At 35.0% G+C, this 23,706-nt stretch overlaps 1 protein-coding gene across 1 annotated transcript in view; it reads right to left on the bottom strand.

Annotated features, from left to right (window-relative positions):
• Positions 1-23,706, bottom strand: part of NOA1 (P-loop containing nucleoside triphosphate hydrolases superfamily protein) — a 241,888-nt gene that overhangs the window by 160,154 nt on the left and 58,028 nt on the right. Inside the window, exons 3-4 of the mRNA XM_089788123.1 lie at positions 15,414-15,500; positions 15,222-15,301 (exon numbers count right to left, since the gene is read on the bottom strand). Coding sequence (XP_089644249.1) covers positions 15,222-15,301; positions 15,414-15,500 — 167 coding nt within the window. The remainder of the gene's footprint in view (positions 1-15,221; positions 15,302-15,413; positions 15,501-23,706) is intronic.

The raw sequence follows: 23,706 nt of genomic DNA on the forward strand, positions 1-23,706 counted from the left end.
GTCTTGGGGAGTGTGTTTTTGCACTACTTAGATCATTTTCAAAAGTTTCAAAATATGTAAAAGCACTCTAAGTGTGTGTTTTGCATCTAAACTCCAAAAAGCAAGTTCCAAAACATGTAATGAGTCTTGGAGAATGCGTTTTATCTATTTCATGTTATTTAAAATATGTAAAAGCCTCCCAAGAATGGGTTTTACATAAAAGACCAATAAGACATGTTATTTAAAACATGTAATGCATCTCTAAGAATGCATTTGGACTCCCAATCCATGCATTTGTCTTTTGAGTCCATGTTTTTGCCTCCTAGAGCAAAAACATCCATGTTCTTGCCCCAAGAGATCATGTTTTTGGATAGAAACTTCAGATTTCTCCATTCCATTGCATGAAATCCATTCCACAAGGGGCATTTTGGCATTTCCATGCCTTTCTATGCTTAAAATGTTGAATCTCTTTGAAAAAACATTGTTTCTCGTTGCATTTTAAATCCACATTTTAGCAAAAAACACCTAGATTTGGAGGTTTTAGATCACGATTTGGGCCAAAGGAGAGACTTTTTTGCATCTTTACGAATGATCTTGCTATTGGTAAACACGTTTTTTCATTCTAAGGGCAACATCGATTCATGTAAAGACTCTTCGAGACCACGTTTTTGATAAAAATGGGTTTTCTCTGGAGTTTTTAGCAAAAACAACTTGCATTGTGTAATAATCTTGACTAATTTTAATAGCAGAGTTCTGAAACTATAACTGGTAATTTTGTCAAACAAATGTCAAGAAGTCCAGCTTGGTACAATTAATACTAAGCATTGTTGTAAAGGTTACTAGCAAAAAAAGATATACTGGAGATTGCTAAACAATCAAGAATTTGAATCTTTTCACGAGGTTTCTAAATGGTCACCAATACATTAATATTGCAACAAGAGTAATAAAATTGCCAATTTGATAACTGAATATTTAACTTCTGAGAACAGTTCCAATGAGTAATGCAATATTAAAAAGATTTGACAAAGATGTACATACAGTCAAACTGGAGAATATCTCAATGGCGGACTAGTTCCACCTCACTTCTTCCCATACTCCGACCAGTCACCAAGAACATCTGCTCCCTAACATCTTCAGAAAACCCGACTATATAGTAACCTGGCGACTAGCAGTATATCAAACTTCACGTGTTCATAGACAAAAAGAATGGGTTGATATGGAGTGATCCTCAATTAATCTTTTTCTACTCTGCATTTCATACAAGCATAACCTGCATCTCCTCTTGTATCATAGATGGTATTTGCTCACTCCAATGCAAGGATAATGCCACTAAAATCCTTTGGTTTGCTCCACGCATACACTCAATCAACACTCTTGGTTTTCCGTCCAACCTGCTACCGGCTACAATATGGTCTCAAAACCGTGGGAAGTATTGCGCTGAAGGCAGGAGTTGGCTTTCACTCGTGGAGAGTATAACCCAAACTGCAACATCTGAAGCTTTCATGAATAGTGGCAAGCTCACCCCGTGGTCCTCAACCCATGCTTTCCTTGGTGGTCACATCCTTCGTATCCAACTAGAAATGACAGCTCCAACACCTCTCAGAAGTTTGACATGGGTTTTCTTGGGTTTATGATCCCTCACTGAACACTCCAGCCGGTGATTTCAACCCCTCCATACAATGTCCGTACAAGGTATGTAAACTTCAAGAATGTTAACTTCTTCCACCTACGGCCTTAAGCCTAACATTTCTCTCTGCCGACTACCCAATGTTGAATCCGGTGGACTCTAAATGCCTTATTTTAATCCATTGTAGAAATAACAAAATGCACTTACTTGTAGTTCAACTCGACTTGCCGATTTCTACCTGATATTGATAAGTTTTTTCTAGAGGAAGGATTGGGGTGAAATCCAATTTTCCTCACAACTCAAGGGGTTTCGTCCTCATAATTTTCCTAGTCACTTCAAAGCAACCAGAATTCCAGAATATTTGAGTTCATAAATTCTTGGGTGTAAATCCCAGTGCAAGCTCCTTCGTTTATAACCTCAAGTGAGGGAAAAACAATGAAATAAGGAATGTGGGATAAAACACAAATTTGTCTTGTAGTCACTTAAGTCACTTTATAAGGTAAATGACTTTATAACATAAAGTAACTTTATCCACACACTTAAATAAAATAATTGAAGTACATAAGATAAAATCTCTGATGTAACTGGTAGGCATCCTGATAGCTAATGTCGTTAATCTATCCAGATGTGGAGATAGATTAACCTGGCGCCAAAACACTACTGCGGAGAAGGGGACATGACACATTCAAGTGATTGTTAGGCACGTTTTTGGATTTTCAATATGCAAAACGTCCATTAAATGTTGATTTCAAATTCATCATTTGCAAAGTTGAAAGAGTCAAGTTATTGCTTGTGGATTCGAATTTGGACAATTTGTCTTCAAACCTATCAATCCTCCACATTTGGCTCTTTGATCTCCAAGTAAGTAGACATATTTAAATTTGTTCATCAATTCATGCTTATCTTGCTATTTCCATGCATATTATGGCTTGTTATTGCACATTTGTCCAAATGTTTGCCATGTAAAGTGCAAATTCTCTTTAAATAAAATGAAAACATTCATTTTTAAGTGTTTGGAATTTCCCCAAATTCCAATTTTGAATTTGCATAGGAGAGTAGCTTGGTATTGGCCATGTTTGAGTCAAAAACCAAAGGTGTGTTTTTGTTTTGTGCTTGGTTTTTGTTTGTTGCTTGTTGATGTTTTGTTTTTCGAAAAGCTTAAGGATCTTTCCCAAGAATCCACAATCGTTCTTCATCATTACACTTTCCAACTTTTCATGTAAGTGCATCATTCCATTTAACCAATACATGCCAAAACACATTCCATCCATTTCTTCCATATGCAATTACATGTAATCTCACTTTCCATCTGCAATTACATGTAATCTCACTCTCCATCCACAATTACATGTAATTTCATCCTTTGAACCTCATTACATGATTACTCTAATCTCACTCTCCATCCACAATTACATGTTATTTCATCTTTTGAACCTCATTACATGATTACATCAAGTCCAAATTAAAGGTAAACCCCTTTACGTGTAATTACATTTAGAGAACTTGTTTTGGTAAAAACTCACTCTTTAAATACCAAAATCAGCCTTGTCATTTGCACGCATTCCGATGTACTTAACTTGCATTCCAATGAGCATTTACATGAAAACATATACACCCATACATCCTATCCAACTTCCTAAGTCTCATTTTTGCCCTCCATGCATACTATCCATATCACATCCAACTCATTGCATACATTCCATGAGTGTCTAATCCATGCTTTGAATTCATTGTTTCTCAAGATCCATCTTTACGAATATTCTCATGGAGTCAGCATCCATATCTTCTGATGATGTGTTCACAGTCACACTTTGGAATTTCCATGTTACAACACAAGTGATGCCCCCGTCTTTGAAGTCAAAAGGAAAAATGAAGTATCAATATGACAAAGTATTGGCGCATTCAACTGCATCTCAAGTTTCTTCTACCTTAGATAATGTTTCCAATACAGAGATCGGACATGTAGACATGGATGAATTCCTACAGAGGGTCGAAAATACTTGAAGTAGAGAGATGAGGTGCATAAAGAAAAGTAACATTCATCTTGTATCTACTTTTCCTATGGCTGCCCTAGAACCAGAGTTCGTCTTACAATGCGCTCACCATTTCAGTCCGAAATCAAAAATGATAAAAAATGCAGATAAGAAAGTTATCATTAGTCAAGATCTGGAGGTAATAGAAAATATTTTCAAGGTCCCTCAAAGTGCAGAATGTGTAGATTTATCAAAGGATACAGCTCTCTACTTGTGGAACCAGAAAAAGATAAGAGTATCAAAAGCATATGAATGTATCTTACTTGACTATCCAGAAAAATAACTTTTCTAGATGGCCAGAGACTCTACATAGATCTAACTTTAAGCCAAAATGTAAAGATTTGATTACCCTTCTCAGTCGAGTATGTGGCCTTAAGGAATCTGTCAAATTTGGACCATGGATGTTCAAATTTATTTTCCAAATTTTTGATCATGAAGAGACCCTCTTCTGGAGTCAACTCATCAGTACAGCTTTGTGTGAACAATTGCTTAACATCGAAACTTCAGCACCATTCTATATGAATCCATACCTGATTTATACCATTGCGAGTATGGGAGCATTTTTAGGATTATCCACCAAGGGAGATCGCGCTCTGGTTACTATTTGAAATCATTATGAACAAATCACATTGACACAAAGTAATGTGCATTATAGGAGAGTCCAAGATGCATTCTTTGGATATTTCATATGTCAATTAGATAAGGAGTTGGTGATCAGAAGAGTATCAGATGACGCCTAGAATACAGTGAATCAATTTGGTTACATCTTTCTACAGTTTCCAACTTTCACCTATCTAAGGGTGGGTTATTTCAAAGGAGAGCCATATACACTACCAAGGTATCCTACTGACAAGATCATTCTAATGGAGTTAGTCAAGCAGCTTATGGAGGTGCAATCGTATCAAAATACTCTACATAAGCCAAGTTTTGGTATTACTACCACTAAACCTTTGGTGATTGGGCAATATATGCTTAACTCGGTATGAAAAGCAAAAGACATGGAGGCAAAACTTCAAATGATTACTATGAGAAAGTTCAAGGCTAGGTATGATTTTGATTACCGTGATTTGAATTCAAAAATCAAGAGAGCATTCACTCATGTTCATCGCATAGAGGATGTATGGATTGATATGCGAACAAAGCTGGATATTATGAAGATGGATAATTGTAGGCTCACCTTGCAGCAGATCATTGATCTCAACATGGTTGAGATTCCACCCAATTTTCAAACAAAAGACAATGACAGTATTCTAGATCCGGAATTCTATCAGGTAGACTTTGACAAGCGTTGTCCATTTCCCATCAATTGACAACACAAGTAAGGTGTCTCTATCTTTGATAGATTCTAGTCCATCTTGGCGAATACCAACAAGTGGCTAAAGATAAACCGTCTCAGTAGGGTATATCCTAGGCTCGTGTTAGATTGCAACAATTCTGGACCGATTGGAAGGATATCTAAGATGGAGATTATAAGCCAAGATAGGCCATCTTCTTCAACACTTGAGAAATCTCTCAAGATTAAGCTCAAAAGTGGAAAAGGGTCGAAGTCATCTCAAGAGCCGTCTCAAGCACCAATTCAAGATGAAGAAGCTGAAGAAGAAGCTGCATCCGAAGAAGAATCCGATGAAGAGCAAGGAGAAATCATGATAATTTCTCCTCCAAGGCCACCAAATGCTCAAAAACCACCTACTCATAAGGGAATCCTTTTGAATAATGTAGGCAACAACATGGATTCATTCTCCACTATCTTTACATCTACCGTAGAGGTGAACATGTCAACTTTTCCTATCTCTTACATATCTCCTCCCATTCTCAGAGGAGAACAGTGTAAACATTTGGGAGATGTTTTTGAGGATTTCCCAACCCTCACAGAAGGACAAGTTTCCCAACTTGACACTTCAGTTGCTGGTTTTGATATGTTCATAATGGAATCATCTCGACAAGCGCCTATGGATGCAAATGTATAGACTGAGGCATGCACAGTTACAAGTGAAATGCAAACAAGATCAATGTCTACCATAGCCACTGTTCCTATTTCAGCTGATGATGGTTTCAATTTGCCTGCATGGTTGGAAAAGATTACTATGAAGAGGAGGAAAGTAGTGTTGCCTCCAGACAATCACTCTATCAAGAAGACCAAATCCAAATCTTCAAAAGACGATTATTTCGAGGATTCTGGTTGGGTCTGAGAAAACCAAATATGTTGAAGTTGTTGAACCCTTAGTTGATAAGCCAACTGAGCAACTTAATTGTTCAAATCAAAAGATCTCTAGGTTTGATCTTGGTAAACAAATACAGCTGGGATATTTGCAAGATGCTCAAGATGCACTTGCTAATGTGTCTCAAAGCAATCATAAGCTTTGGAAAACGAAAATATCAGCTTAAGGAAGAAGTCACTCGCCTTAATGAGGTTTTAACAACCTGGGATGTTTGCAAGATGCTCAAGATGCACTTGCTAATGTATCTCAAAGTAATCATGAGGTTTGGAAAATGAAAAATCAGCTTAAGGAAGAACTCACTCGCCTTAATGAGGTTATCCAACAGCAATCATCACAGCCTTCGGCTAACACTTCTCATACAGCTAAGGAGAAAAAACTGATTGAAGTAGCCAAAACTTGGTTTGGAGAAGTTGTTTCAAAAGGAATGTAGGCCATCAAAGATGCGGACAGAGTTCTTAAACACATTAGAGAAATTAAAGAAACTATACATGACTTGATTATTTCTATGAATCAAGAAGTTAGCACTCTAAAAGGACTTTTGGTAGATTGGGATGAAATAGCCAATATTGATTTGGATGGCATGGTGGCATGTGTAGCCATTCTGTCTTCAAAGATGTTTTATAGATGCCAGGGTCTCATAGGACACAAGGAAGAGACACTAGGAAAACTATTGACTAAATTGCAAATAACCTTAGAAGACTATCAAACATTTGAAAGAGATTTTATGTGCAATTTGGAACAAATAGGATGTGTTGTTCTCACCAAGCATGATAATTTGGTCCCAACAGAAGAAATGACTTCAGACTACACAAACAGAGTCAATGTTGAACTTGATTTTGAGGAATTTGGCTCACAAAAGATGAATAGATTTGCAGCATATAAATCAGTGGCAAAGCATCTACAAGATTCGATTGCAACAAACTACAAGATTGTAGGATCAACATACACCTAAGTTGCACGGGTACCTCCCCCCCCCCCCCCCCCCCCTCGGGACCACGAATTGGTTCGAACCGGTTCGAACTTGGTTCGACCTGGGTTCGTTTTTGCAGGCCTGGTTCGATCTGGTCTGAACCAGGGTTTGAATCTGAGAGAACCAAATATAAAATTTTGAACCAAGGTCAAACCCGCGGCTACGGACGTCAACTTGACTGATTTATTTGCAATTTTGGATTTTTTTTTGGCATCCATGTAACCTAAGAAGGTGTTATTGATTGGTTTTGTGCCCTCTCATTGTCATCTGATGTTTCTAAAGTATAAATATATATCAGCCAAGGAACAAGAGAATTGTTTGACATTGTATGATCTATTGCTGTGGCATCAAGTTTCATATGTAGCATTAATGATTAATGATCGCCATAATAAGAAATGAACTAACAAAGTAGAGCTAATAAAGTCTGAATCGTGTGAGAGTGATTTGTAACACTCTCACAAGTAAAATCAGACAGCAGACTTAAAAAAGTAAATGCAATAGAACAGAACCTCACTTTTCACCTAGACTGCTAATAGTTTCCAAATACAGGAAATAGAATGTTAATCCTGTTGATGGTAAGTTTGTAACGGACTACTTTAGTGGAGATCTAAAATGATAGATGCAAAATCAGTACTCCATAATCTCCAATGTTTATAATGTTATTATCATAATGTAAACAAATTTCTTTATCTTTTTCACTAATGGCTCTCAAAATGGTCAGTGTTCAGAACAATATGTCCTACTTTTTGTCAACTACTGACATGCCTCTGCCGAGACCAGTCCATTATCACAAGTTGTTTCTGATTTCTGATAATTCCACCATCTTGATTTGAGTACAAATAATTTATATTGAATCATAAACTCTTTGTCAACGCATCTCAAATTTTTCAATTCAAGCACCTAATAAACTGAAATTACATCTTTAATACAACATCAATAATCCCTTTGAAAGGAGTGCAACCCTTTATCTATTTTGAGGTTATTTTGCCTTGAAGGAGAGCACATATGTTATTGTTTATGTTGTTTCAAAGTTTTTGTTGTTCAAATGTGTTTATGCTACTATGCTACATTCTAATTGTAACTCATGCTTCGTAAAGACATATATATATATATATATATATATATATAAAATTTTTACATGTTTTTGTACTAACGAACCCAAACGAACCCAAACCCCTTTCCAAAATTTTGTCGAACCAGCGAACCAGTTCTCGAACCACAAATTTGGAACCGAACTCGAACCAACAACTTAGACATACACTGATACAATCAAGATTGAGGCCATATCGAAATCAATGGAGATCTCAAATCTTCCTACAATGCTTAACTACATCGCCAAATACAAGGCACCTCAGAATAATCCTTCGGATTATTTCCTCTATTTTTGTCTTCTTTCTTTTCGTGCATGTAGTTAGAGAGGATGTATTGCATGAAATTGTGTAATTGCATTTAATGTGATTTGCATGTGCTTATGACATGTAATCCAATAATTTCTCTCCTTAGTTAGAACGGGTCAAAGTTGGTTGAGTTGCTCCCACTTTTTTCTCCTTTTTCTCAACTCCTTTTCCTATAAAGGAGTCCCCCTTCATTGCAAAAATCATCTTTATCTTTTGTATTCAAGAGAGCTCTGGAGAAATTGTGCAAGCATAACTTTGATTGTGTGGTACAATTTTGAAAGAAAAGTGAATACAAAGAAGTAATTGAAGCTAAACTTGTATTAAGTGCAATTGTGACTTGTGCAAGTTGGAAGCTTTGACTGTGATTTGCATTTGTTATCTTTGATTCATGTATTTTTGCATTCTTGATAATAGAGTATAAAGAGTTAGGAAGCAATCGGAGCCGAAGCTTTGACGGGGAATATACTGAGGGGGGGGGGGTGTTGAATCAATATATTAACAAATTCACCTATATAAACTTTTATCCAAACAATAAACTTCAAATGCTGAAATGAACAATTATGCACATGAACACAATAACACAAGATTTATGTGGAAACCCAATGCGGGAGAAAACCACAATAATAAATGCTTGTATATAAACTTTGTTTTTTTACAATGATTTGTAAGCTTCAACCTACTAAAAGCTACGACCTCTATGTTTATGAGCACCAACTCACTGAAAGCTCCAACTCCCTCTGCTTGTCTTCGTGAGCACCGACCCACTACACACAAACTTGTTTTCCACCTTGACAATGTTGCTTACTTCAACTGATGATGGCCAATCAAATCTCTACTTCAAATCTGCACTTTCTTTCTATAATTTGCATTTGTTTCTTCTATATCTGGCATATATGTCTTATAAATATATCTTTTATATCTGTCCCCAATCTGGATGATATTATACTTCCTTTTATCTCATCTATTCAACATATATTATATGCCAGATTTAAATCTGAATATACATATATTTCTTTATTTTCACTATTCTTCTTATTCTTCTTACATGTGCTTGCATTCACACTTACCCTTGACTTATCTTAGATGTATCGCTTTTAATACTCCTTTCTTCAACCGCTACTTTTCTTTTATGCTCTCTTTCTTCTTTTTATATATACTTCTTTCAACACACTCTCCCGTTACTTCCTTTTATTGTTTTCTTTCCCTTCAAACCGTCTTTCTTTTTGAAGCATTCCTTATTTATATTCTAATATAAGACGTGACTTTTCATATTTTAAAGGTCATGTATTTTCTTTCATTAGATATTTGCAAACTAAACTCACTCACTTTTAATTATATTTTGTGTATAAATCACCTAAAGAAACTTATCTTCATTGTTTGTATCTTAATCCAGACGTTGGAATACTGGTATCCTTATCACCAATTTATTCGGACTTCATAATAGTTTCCCACTTTTACTTACCAATATTGCTGACGCATGGATATCTGAGATATGCCTTTTTTAATGTTTAACCTGTACCCCTCGATGGGTTCCAATTGCTCTTTGTACTACACATATTTAATAGTAACTCTGATGTTACTGTCTCCTCTAGAATTTATTATACTTATGTACTATGCTGTCGTCACTCTCCATCATTTCTGATTAATATGTGATGTGGCAATCTAATTTGCCATTCTCCGAATGAATCCTTTGAAAACATACTTACACCTTATCATATATCAGGCTAGTCTTTTTGTTCTGTATATTAATATAATTCTGACCTGTCATATGAATAAGACTAATTTTGTCTTGTCTGTTTTGTGTACTTGCGCTAGCCTTCACATAACACAAATTCTTGTCTTATTCTTATCCTGTCTTATTATGTGAATGAGACAGTAAATTTTGTCTTTGTTTGACTTTTATCATCATTCATTTGAATGCTCTACTATATTTTTTCTGTCCAGTATATCTTTATCTATTGGATCGGGTCTGTGATCTCTGAACATTTTTGTGGTGTGAAGTTATTACCAGTTCTTTCAACCTTGTTTGTATGTCCTACAACACAATCATTGTTCTATAAGCATCTGAAACTGTAAGCCTTCCCATATGTCTTCTACCATTTTTCTTTTACCCAAGAACTATTGCTAAAAGCCATTTTTGATTCTGTGTATCTTCTAATGTCAAATTAATAAGCACAATATTCTTCAGATAAACATGTTGCTGAATCAATGCATATGTGGATATGTCAACTGACGAGATACTGGGAATTCTGCCTGCTGCATACTCAGCATGGTTTATACTGTTGATTACAAATTGGATCTGTAGCTCGAGTGGACATCTCAGTCTCTATAATCTTGCGATTTGAATAAGCTCATCAAGCAATTCTTTTCATAGTCTTCTAGCTTTCATTGCCATCATATTCTTAATAAAATTTTCATCTATTTTCTTATCCCTTTATTAACATCAGTGACAATAACTTCAATGATCTTCCGAAAGCCTTTGACATCAATGACAATATTTCCATCAGTGGAGATATATAGACTAGGAGCTTTGACTGTAGCTTATATCTCTTTCTTAATTCACAAAAATAGTTAGAATTCTTTACTTCTAGAAGTCTTTGTGCCCAAATAATAAAGGTCATTCTTATAGCATAGATTAAGACCGGACTTAGAGCCAAACCACCTTTGAATTAGTGTTGGTTTATTGGTATCACCATTTACAACTTTAGATGGAAGTGTAGTTAAACGTTTCATCTTGCCCATTACGCGCTCCGCGGGTAAGAGGAAAGAATATTGGTAATACCCTTTCAAATCTCTCAACTTCTTGCCTAGCTCGAGTTGATCCAAGGAACGGTGAGAAGGGGGAGCCTTCCCTTTAAGGTAGGAGAGACTTTGTCTCATACGTTGTGGCTGGTCTACCTATTTTGCGACTGGATTTTACCCAAAATTGTTGGTTGCAAAATATCCACCCAACAAATTTGGCAAAAGGGTGGGGGGTAGGGATACACGACCCTATGTTTCACTGTAGATTATACTCACTTCATGATTAGTAACATAATTGCTTGTAAGTGTCATTACTATAAGTCTGAATTGCTTTATATGTTTTTATAATAATTATCACTTAATTCAAAATTATTCAACTCTTGAATTCTTCTCTTGCCTTGCTTGGGAACCCAAGATAAATTAACCTATTATGTTACAATATTTATTGAACCATTTTTGTTTAAAGTTTATACAACATCAAGGTAACAAAGCGGAAGCAATATACACATACACATCAATCACATGTAAACAATTACGAATACAATTTCCATTTCTTAAGGGTTCCTTCACATTGAGTCACGTTAAAGAAAGATTTATTAATTAGTTTTAATCATAAGTACAATGTCCATAGCCATGAATGAATGACATATACATAATCTCATAAAAAATACAAAAGTACAACTAATATCGTGAAGTACATCCAAAACCTAATATCCACTGCACATGTCACAGGGTATGTAACGATAGATACAAGTACATAAAAATACAATACATCATCCTGCAGGATCTCAAAATGGAAGATATATGAATGCATAGATACATCAACTGAATAGAAAGTCTGCAAGATATGAATAAGAATAGTACACTGCATCAAGGAACATCCAACATCAGTGTCAATCTGTGGGAAACTCAAATGGATAGAAATCACTACCTCCTGACCTCATGTTAACCCAGTCAAGCACCAGTCCCACCAGACAGGAGAGATAATGTACAATCCACACACAGATATCAAATCACAGAAGTAAATCCTAGGCAAGGAATCTTGATAGTTCAATCTACCTCAAGGGTAACACTACTATTCATAAAGAAAGAATAACCAAAGTCAAAATGACAAAAATCAACAAATTCCAAAACCACATACCAAAGTTAACAACCAAATACCAAGTCCAAATCAAGTATCAAAACCAAAGAGATACAATCACTGGAAGAATATCCACTTCCAAATTGAATGTCAAATGTCAAAAGAATAATAATCAAGGAATAATCAACAATCATCAATAAATGCCAACTGTCAGCAACAAATAACTCTAACAATAAATAACAACTCACCAATAAGAAACACCCACCACAAGTAAATACAAAATCTATGGAGGAGACTCAGGCTACATATTAAAGAGTATCATCACATGGTCAAGCTACTTGAGTTACCCTGCACCGATCTCTCACTAGACCCCCGACCCTCAAGCATTGAGTTACACTAGAATGGTCACTCTGGACCCCGGACCCTCAACATGAGCCATGTAGAAGCAGAATATCCTCTCATGAAGACGAGGAATACTAGTCATACCTCTCACTAGGTATCATCTCATTCCCATTCTTAGCCTATACAAGCACTCAAGACATGGGCGAGGCAATACAATTATCTTATTAATATTTAAACTCATTCTCAAAAATGTATTAAGTCAACTTAAAACGAGTTACCCTGACAACCACTTTGGGCACTAGCCCCCATTGCAACCCACTCACATAGGAAGTACCTAGACCACCTTCCCAAGCTCAGAAACCATAATTGTATCCCATTCCACAAAACAATAATGATCGAATTCAATTCCATGACAGGCAACCCAAAAATGCATTAGTTCTCAAAACCCAAATCATAATAAATGCTCATTAAAGATAAATCTCATAAACATAAATCTCAATATGAATCATAAAATATATCATGATATCCAATCAAGTAATCATCATAAAAAAAATCTCAAGAGTCTCTAGTGTACATCCTAGTTGGCCATCTAGGCAACCCAAAACTCATCACGAAATAAACATCACAAAATCCTAAGATCAACCATGCAGAAAACAAATCAACTGTTTACTAGTGTCCAATTTGACTAGAGATGTGTTTATATAAATTATTAGGCTAATATACTTATTTAAATGAATAAGTATTTAAATGTCAAATCTCCTTGTGCATAATAATTTAAATAATCTTAAATTATAAACGACTTAATTAATAACTAAAATGTTTGTTTGTTTTTTTTGATGGAGGTCATCCACAAACAAGTTTTAGGTACCTAATACAAGCCCATGCGTGCTTGAAACCTCTTCGGCTAAAAGCCAATGACTAAGGAGCATCGACAATGCCAAATTCGCCTATGGCACAATCCCGGTCTCATCCCTTATGATGTCTACGAGCCTTGCACTCAGCAAGAGTTGATCCCTGGTGGGCTCTTTGTGAGCCATTCAACTACACTAGTAGACCAAGGGCCCATTGACAAATGTATATTGTTAGATTAAATATTAATATCAATTTCATTTCTAGAATATTAATTTGACTTCTATTAAAGCCCAATATTATTATTTACTTTCCCTTTATTTCATAGTGCAATTATAAATAACTCAATCTCAAAATTAAATGATGTGTATGTAGTATTCACTATGTGTTGGTTATTCATTATGGTTTACTCTCACTTCATGTTAAGAACCGTAATTCCTTGCAAGTACCACCACTATGAATCTAAATCACCTTATATTTTTTGATAACTGAAATGTGTATGTGGCAAACACTACGTGCTGGTTATTCAATGGTTTACACTCACTTCATGATTAGTACCATAATTCCTTATAAGTATCAACACAATGAATCTCAATCATCTTATGGTTTGGATAACTGTCAAAATACTAGTGAATAAATCATTTATATTCTTAAACTCTTCTCCTAGTGGTTTAATACCAAAAATGTCATTCCTACATAGAAGTTACCACAAATTTGAAGTTGAGAAATGTATCTAGTACACATTAGAATTGTCAACCCTAGCTCTTGCAACTGGCTGAAAGCATAAAGGCCTGTCTCACTTTTAAGCTAATTTAAAATATGAGTTTTGCAAGTGTTCAATGTGGGATCATCGTTGATTGAATTATTTGATAGGTCCTTGAATGAAGGTCTTCGCATAGCCATGTGGCTGCCACATCCACTAGATCTTTGATTCAATGCCACCTTCAATTCAAAATCTTGTATTAGAAAGTGACTTTCAATTGAAAGTGTTTTTTAAGTTGGTTTTTAAAGGGACGCACAGACTCTATACAGTGATGATGTCTCATAACCTTTGAACATCTAATGAAGGACCACATCTATCTAGCGCTTTATGTGCCTCCATTCTACATGTTAACCTTTTGTTGGACAAAAAAAGCTCATTAAATAAACATTTTCCATCATGGCGCAAAGTCATTATGACACAACAGATTGTACAAATCTAGCCCTCAGAATTAGCTTTCCAAAAAGAATAGGTTTTAATATGCTTTATTCAGTTATTATTTTTATTTTCCACTTTCTCAATCAACATGGTTTTTTCTTAACATAGAGCCTCTATTCAACACACATGGAAATGTAGCAAATGATGCAAAAAAAAAAACAGAACAATATAACTGCCCTGTATAGATATGTTTGTTACCAAAGAAAGGGCTAATATACCCCCAAAAAAAAGTTGTGTTATGGCAAAATACAAGTCCAAATTATAGTTAATTTCAAATAAATACTAATAATAAATAAAATATGTAAAAAGGGTACCCACAATAAAATATGTAAACTATGTTAATTTCATAATTATTTTTAAAACTTTTTTATAATAAATTGAGAATCTACATAGGAAGAATCACAAATCCTTACTCCATATTCGCTTCAATTTTTAACAATTTTACTTGCTATAATTTATAGATAACAAAAACTTGGCTAATGCTAATTTGAGTTGCTCACTTAGGCCAAAATGTGAGACACACCTTTACACTTCCACCCAACCACAGCCAGCAAAAACTCATTATTTGCAAGAACCAATCTGAAATGCAATTTAAGAGAGCCCTTACAAGATACAAATTGATAAATATCCAGTAATCATAAACACTATAAAATCAGAAAAAACAAAAACATTCAACATTATGATTTTTTTAATTTTTAGAGATCAGATCATGGTTATGAATCAAATACTCTGGAAATTCGTGCCAAAACCAGATTTCATTGCCCAGCAACAAACAATATCTTACTTCAGTTTTTTTCGTATAGTTGCCTCTACAAGCCAATCCCCAACAGTATATAGATCAGTCCCTTTTGGAAGCAGATCAACCTGGAAAACAAACAAAAAACAATGCGACAAGGATACCAAATCAGTCAACAAATAGAAAGCACGACTACTACTACATAACAACTTTAAAACGACGACTATAAAAAATAATTACCTTTGTTGCGACCATTATGATTGGGTTTGCACCTACAAGATCACGTACCCTTGTGAGGAAACTTCCGTTGAAGTCAACAATGTCTACCTACAAACCATACTACTAAATTCAAATTAAAGCCCAGTAACATATAACAAAAAGTGATTCCATATAAAGCCAACATTAATGCAAGATATGATCTACAAAAATGAAATATACAACTAAAATGAGAGAGGAAACCTCTGGTAAGGGACTCAATGTTGTCTATAAGACTGCTATAGAATCTATTCAAGGTTTCTCTAGAGGAGATAAGTAGCAGAATCGTATTATGAAAAAAGAGTCAATGTCCGCACTTTCTACATAAAATACCCAGCAGTTCAAGTACTTTGAGAGATGTGTCTACGGATGATTGTTGAAATCAACAAAGGTATATTTCAGTTCTCAATTCCACTTAATTTTTAATTTCTAATTCGAATTTTCAATTTAATGCACGCTGATTTGCTGCAAAGTTCCTTCACCAATCTAGAAGTGATTGCTCTACTTTCTACAAAATCGACAGATGGAAATTTCTCTCTTGTTATATTTGTGCACATTTAAACACAAAAAATACAGCACATTCACAGATCATGACAAAAAACCCTCTGCGTGCAGAAGTGGCATTATTTAATGAACATTTATGGTTTATGATGTGTTTGTCCCCTCTATTACCTTAATTAGGTCCCCCACCTACTACACGTCGATATGATATCAGATTTCCTATTTTTCATTGTTTTCTGCAATTATATTTGTATCCATTCAATTTCAATTTCTAGAAGTTCCAAAGTTGATATGGATTCTTCCAGACACTTGAATAAGACCACATAACTTCTAGAAAACACGTTGAATGTCCAACTTATGATAGAATGCATTGAGTGTCTAACAACAAAAAGCAATAGTCTATATCAGTGGACTTGTAACCACGCCGTTAGTTCGCAACTTAAGTTAGAAACGTTTGCCTGTTCAGATGAAGTCCAAGTTCTGATGGTTACCAAGGTTTAACTGGATAGAAAAAAACTAAAACCTTTGTAAAGGAAGCTTCTGTGCGCAATACTTTCACTTCACATTCTTCCTAACTTTTTGCCAAATATGATTTAAGAATGGAAGACAAAACATTAAATTAAAGCTACTTGGATCCAATATGGTTGTATGAGCATGATCTTGGTAGTAGTTCCCTCCACTAATTGTATGATTGCATGACAATTGTCACCCAACACAGCCAAATCAATATTCCTCTATTACATCAGCACATGCACCTGAGGGACTATATACTAAAGTCTAGAAGAACATCAGATTATGCATAAAGCAATATCATTCTTGATTTTTCACCAGAAGATCAAAAGATCCTTAATAAAGAGTTTTCACTTCAAAAACAAATAGGTATCGAGAGTCTAAGTGGTTGATCATGATGTGGGTGCAATGTTTACATACAGTGGTAGAAGGTTATTTTCCTTTGACTATTGATATGGTTCAGCTATATATATGATTCCCAATTAACAAAATATTTAAGTACTTCATAATTTGCAAAAATGAAAATACTCATAGATTCAAAATTAATTGATTTGCCAAATGTCAATACACAACGAAAATTATGATCAATATTTACGTCAAATTGTCTTCCTCAAAAAGCATCAAAGCTAACATTTGGTTCAGCTTCACTTGATCCACATCCATTCCAACACTGCTCCCCTGTCATGTACACAAGCTATATAGACTTTGTAAGTTCAACTGTAGCATCTATGTCCATTGTCAACAGACCAAGAGTTATTAAATCCCAATTCTTTGTTACCCCCCACTGTACTCAGGTATATCAAGTGACAAGCAATGCAAGCTGAAGTATGTTAACAGCATATCCTTAACCCCACACAATCTACTACCTTCAAAAACATCACCACTTTAGGGGGCACTACAATAACATTGATGAAGTGATCTCCTTTTTGCAATGTTTCCATCAATAAAAAATTTACAGACTAGTTTCAAGACAAATATCCTTGATTGCTCTCAATGATGCCTCTACTTAAGATCCCTTTTTTATCAATAAGGCAGTCCGCAACTTTTCATACCCAAGACTAATGTAATCAAGAAGACCATTGGCAATGCCAACACCATATCTCAATAACAAGGTTGACGGGAAGTTCATTGACACCGATGCAACAAGTAATACTCTCATTTATAACCTTCTTCACTTCATTCTTTAAGGCTGTTTCGAATAGGCCTCTTTTACAAGAAAAAAGGGGCCATTCTCTCAAAGTTGTCAGCACCCATTTTATTACTATAAATCACATATTCAACACCTTGGTATAAAACAGTGGATTCATAAGTAGCTTGTAGCCAGACAGGTACAATAACATAAGAATCTCCAAGATTACCTCCTGTTGTGGGAATATTAGCCTCCATGCCATCATTATCACCAAAGCCTTCATCTTGTACTTCTCTCATATCATTGTCATCACTATGGTGAAGTGAGTGTGCATGCTAATGCACATAATGTAATTGAAAGTGCCTTGGATCTCCGCCTAGAACCTTGCCCTCATCGTGTCAATATGCAGGCCCTTCAATTGGGTCCTGAATGTGCATATCATGCATATACACATGGTGGCCACCTATATGTCCCTATGGAGCACTACGAATATGGGATTGTGTGTCAATATAATAGCCATGATGATGGTGAATTCCCTATGTTTAAGCATCTAGATGGTCTTTATCAAAAAACTTGCCTACATAACTTCAAATATATATTTATCAAACCTCTTCACATAGAACCATTGAATGTTTTGCTAAAATCAAATAATGCTAGAAAGGGTTCTTTCTACCTATAAGACAACAACTAGAAGACCTAATTCGCCCTACACATTCTTGAGTAGTAAAACATGAGTTAATCAAAATCTACAACCTATTCAAACTATAATGCACCCACGAAGAATGAGGCCAACAACGAATCATGAGAAAATGCATGCCTCTATAAAATGAATATGCTCTCCAAATTAATCTTGTGGATTTTTCAACCATTCTAGACTTAATCTTCAACAACTACGAAATTGTTCAACAAAAATATCCTGTGCCTTTTTTCCAGAGAATGTTGCGAAAGATGGATGATTGTAAAGGCATCATCCAAGTCAAGAAGGGCAACAATAACTGGGCATCGAACAAACAAGAAAGTAAACAACCACAAGCACAGGTCAATTGTCCACACTACGAGAACAATACTCAATGTGTTGAGAAATGAAGGAGATCAATCATCCCATGCAATGGCAGGGAAAAATAAATGGAGCAACTTTCAAAACAGCAGTTGCAAATAACCCAGCCTAGCAGAATTCTTCAGTCAAAGTTGTTGATCAACAGGAGATTATAGAGGAGGCCTACAAGTTAGCCAATCTACAAGCTTGTGCAAGCACGAAAGAACTAAATGCAACAACAAAAAATGAGCACGGCATGGACAAGCTCATGTAGGACAAGAAAAGAGTTGCAACAAACTGCTTACAAACTCCTACTGCTATGCCCAATTCCAAAAGAAACTACAAAGAATCTGCACACAATCCTATTTCTTAGGAGTCTCCACCAAACAACTTTCCTATTAATATTGAGTTATTTTCAGCAACTCAATACATGCCACTGTTATGATAACTTATTAAACAAACCTAACTATTATTTTATGCATCTTGTGATGCCACATATGTGAACACTAATTCCCAACATATCTGATATATATCTATCATAACCGTTCATCATTCTTCCGTTCATACAATTGGAAAAATACACTTGAATGCATGGGGCATGAACTCCAAGAGATCTTTACTTATATCCCTCCAAATGCAACCTTCCATCAATGGATATGCCTCCTCAACTAAAGTAGGCAAAGGTTGAGATAAACATTAATTGTTAATTTCAATCTTCCGTTCAAATTGGGCACTCAACATCATTATGTCAACCAGCATTTATCTTATTTTTTCTAGCCAGAGCTAACTGCTACCATCAAGCAAGGTGGGCCTCTTGTAAAATATTAGAAGTATTTTTAATTTAAATTTTTCTTTCCCAGATCTGTACACCAAACACTATAAGGCCGGCCCAAACGAAATCATTTTATTTACATTAAGGAATCATCCAAAATGTTATATTTGCCTCAAATGTTTCTCCTTCGACTTGGAATCTGAAATACTTGTGCAAATTGAAGATTAAATTGTTATTGTTCATGATTAGCAAAACTCAATCTTAGTGCCATAAATTTGGGGCAATTCCTTTGGCTGCTAAGCTAATGATTTTGCTCTTTGACATCTGTAAAAATATTTCAACAATCTCCCCATTTGTCATTAATGGCAACCATATAAGAATAATCTTTTGAAAACAATTGAGTCACTGAAGAGCTCTCCCTCTCTCCACCTTTAACATCAATGGCAAAGTGTATCTACCGCCAAATGAATAAGACAATGAATAGCTCCCCTAAAATCATGCATTTTTTGAAGAATTTACCAAATGGATAAGAATGATATATCTCCCGATTTCTTCCTCAAGCACACAAAAGTGTTCTTAGAAGAGGCTTTGTGAAAATATCTACAATTTGGTCTTTAGTAGCAACATACTCTAACTTTACTTGCCGCTCTCAAGCATCAAAATATGTTTTGTCCTAACGTGCGTAGCTGGATTCTTTAATATGTCGATGGAACTCATACTATCAGAGTATAGGAATACGATGCTTATGCTCAACCTTAATATCTTTCAAAGTATGTTTCATCCATAAAACACGTATGCAATGCTGCTGCTACAATATATTCGGCCTCTGCTATAGATTGTGAAATTGATGCTTGGTTCTTGCTTAACCAAGATACAACACATTTGCCAAGGAGGAATGCACATCCATTGGTACTTTTTCTATCAACATTGCTTGCCCATCCTACATCTGCATATGATGTAAAAGTAAAATCTTCAACTCACAATCCAAAATCCATAGTTCCCTTCGAATATTTCAATACTCTTTTGACTGCATTTACACGAGTTTCCTTTGGAGCTACTTAAAACCATGTCACAACCAATTGCTTACATAATATAAGGCCTTGTAGCTATGAGGTATAGAAAACTTCCAATCATAGATCTATACATAATCTAATTTTTTGTAAGAGATTCATCATCTTTGCTAAATTTGTTACAAGTAATCATCAAAGTACTTAATGAATTACAATCTTCCATCCTAAGCTTCAATGTTTCCTTAACATATTTGGTTTGTAATGTAAAAAATCATTTATCAAATTAGGAAATTTTGCAAACCAAGAAAGAAATATGGCTCACCTAGCTTCAACATCTCAAATCCCTTCGACATGTTCGAAGCAAATTCTTTACACATTCCCTCATGTTCTCCTCCAAAAATGATGGCATCCACATAGACAACAACAATTAACATATTATCTCCTTTGCTCTTGATATGCAAATTGCTAATCGCAGTTCCACTTTTGAGGCCTTGCTCTCGAAGGTACTTATCTAACCTTGAACACCAAGCCCCCGGGGCTTGCTTTAATTTGTAAAGAGCCTCCTCTAATTCACAAATATTATCCAAGTTCTCTGATAGAATGAATTGTTCAGGTTGTTCAATGGACAGTTCCTCTTTCGAAAATCCATTTAAGAAGGCTGATTTTACATTCATCTAACACACTTTGAAGTTCTTAGAACTAGCAAGGGCTAGGAACATCTTTATGGCTTCCATACAAGGTATAGATACAAATATTTCTTAAAAGTCAACTCGTTCATCTTGAGCATATCTCTTGCATACCAATCTTGCCTTGTTCCTTAGAACTTAACCATCATCATTTAGTTTGTTTCAAAAAAAACCACTTGATTCCAATCACATTCTTATCCTTGGGTCTTGGAACATGATTTCAAGTTTCATATCCTTGGATCTTGAACATGATTTCAAGTTTCAGTCTTCTTTATTTGATCCATTTCTTCTTCCATAGCCTTAATCCTATGCTTGTCTTCACTTGCTTCTTAAAAAAAATTGGTTCAACTTTGGAAACCAAACACAAATTCGCATGTTTTGTTGGATTGGCAAGCCTTATTATCTAAATTTGTGTCATTCTCTCCAATAATTAAATCTCCAAGATGGTTCTTTTGAAAAAGTCTAGATGGTTTCTTGGGTGATGCCTTCGATGGAGTCCTTATATTTCTTGGTTAAACTTTTCTAATTTTAAATTTTTCCTTTATTTCTTCTTCTTTATAATTTTAATCATTTTGATAATCGATTTCTTGTACTATCTCATTTCAATGCCTTTCTTTGTCACTCACAATTGCACTTTCAACAACTTTGTACAATCTCTTGTTGTAGCATTTGTAACCTTTTTTCTTTGTGGAATATCCAAGGAAGATACCTTTATTGCTTCTAGAATCAAATTTTTTGAAATCTTTGTTGACCCTTCTCATATAGAACTTGCTTCCAAAAACCATGAATTACTTGACCAATGCAAGTCTTCCCTTGCAAAGTTCATATCGAGTTTTGTTATTATTCAACACGATTTGTGCTTAGTTTGAAATGTATACAATCGTACAAACTACAGAACTTCCTTTCCAAAATTCATATGGAGTTTTTTGTTACTCACTCTAATTTGTGCTCAATTTGAAACGTAGACAGTTGTACCAACTACTTCTTTCCAGAAAGTGTCAACTATCTGGGATTCATTTAGCATAGCTCTCACCATTCCTCGGATTGTTCTATCCTTTCTCTCTAATACTCCATTTAGTTATGGAATTCTTAAAGCTGAGAATTGTCTCTTTAACCCATGCCTTCCATAGTATTCTTCAAATTCATTTAAGGTAAACCCTCCTCCTTTGCCAAATCTAAGCTATTTGATCTTCAACCCTATTTCAATCTCTACTAAAGCTACATATACCTTAAAGTCCTTAATTAATTCAGATTTCTCTTCAAGAAAAACTACCAAAGTTATACTAGAATAATCATCAATCAACGACATGAAATAACTCTCACCTTGTAACCTTTTCATCCTTGTTGGCCATACAAATAATTGTGAACAAGTTCCAAAGGCTTTGTCCTAGATAAGATAAGATGGATAAATTTATTAATGTCCAACAAGAGACCACAAAGAGGGTCCTGGGGTCTACCAAAGAACAACAAAAGAAACCAGCCAACAACAAGAGCACCAAAATATAGAGAAGAAATCCAGAACCAAAGGATACGACCCAGGACGAGAGGAAGTGTTGTGTCGTCTTTAAGAACTGCTAGAAATGGAGACTTGTTGTTGCGTGTAACTCCTGCATGTTGAGGTTTGATGATCTCTACAAATGTAATGGCACTGCCATTGTGGTATGTGTTTTTCAATTGCAGCAATCTATCTTACATATATATTGAAAATGAGGTAAGGAGAAAGACATGTCTATTCATTATTAAGAGATTAATATAATAATAATTGATTATGTCAACTATATATATATATATATATATATATATATATATATATATATATATATATATATATATATATATATATATATATATATATATATATATATATATATCTTAAATAGTCTCATAGGATTTATCCGACACAAGCTATAAACATTACCACCCCCTCTTAGTTAGGGAGGATAAACACATGACCATATATTACCTCAATGTAATATAAGAATATGTTTGATCAGAAGATATTCAACATTTTGATATCACATTTAATATCATAAGTATTGGCCTCCCGAATATCAACATATGATATTCACCAAATATTTAAAATATGTAATACACACGCATTGTCAATGATGCTTACCATATGAATAGCCATGGTCTGTTTAAGGAACTTAATCCACCATGCAAGTAATCTTCTATTAGACATCGTAAGATGTCCATCACAATAGAAGGCTATGGTTTGTTTAAGGAACTTAATCCATGCAAGATATCATCTATCATGATCTGCTTAGACATCATAAGTTGTCCATCATAATAGATTGTAATGTCCCCTTCTCCGCACTAGCCTTAATGGCGACTAGTTGGTCTATCTTTCCATCCAGATAGGCTAACAACATATGTTTTAGGATGCCAACCAGTCACAGGAGTTTGGGTTTTAGTTGAGGAGATTTAAATGGGAAATCCTAAGGTTTTAGTCACTTTATTTTATGGGATTGAAATGTAAAGTACTTTATTATTTAAATTCACTTTAGGACAAATTGACTTAAGTGACTAAAAAACGAAATAGTCTTTTATCCCACATTGTTTAGTTGTTTGTATCTCCCCACACTTTAAGGTGATAAAAGGAAGCCTTTTGCATTGGGATTCACACAACAAATA

Source organism: Cupressus sempervirens, chromosome 1, assembly GCF_028749045.1.
Source record: "Cupressus sempervirens isolate cs-2001-9-10 chromosome 1, ASM2874904v1, whole genome shotgun sequence".
Lineage (NCBI taxonomy): Eukaryota > Viridiplantae > Streptophyta > Pinopsida > Cupressales > Cupressaceae > Cupressus > Cupressus sempervirens.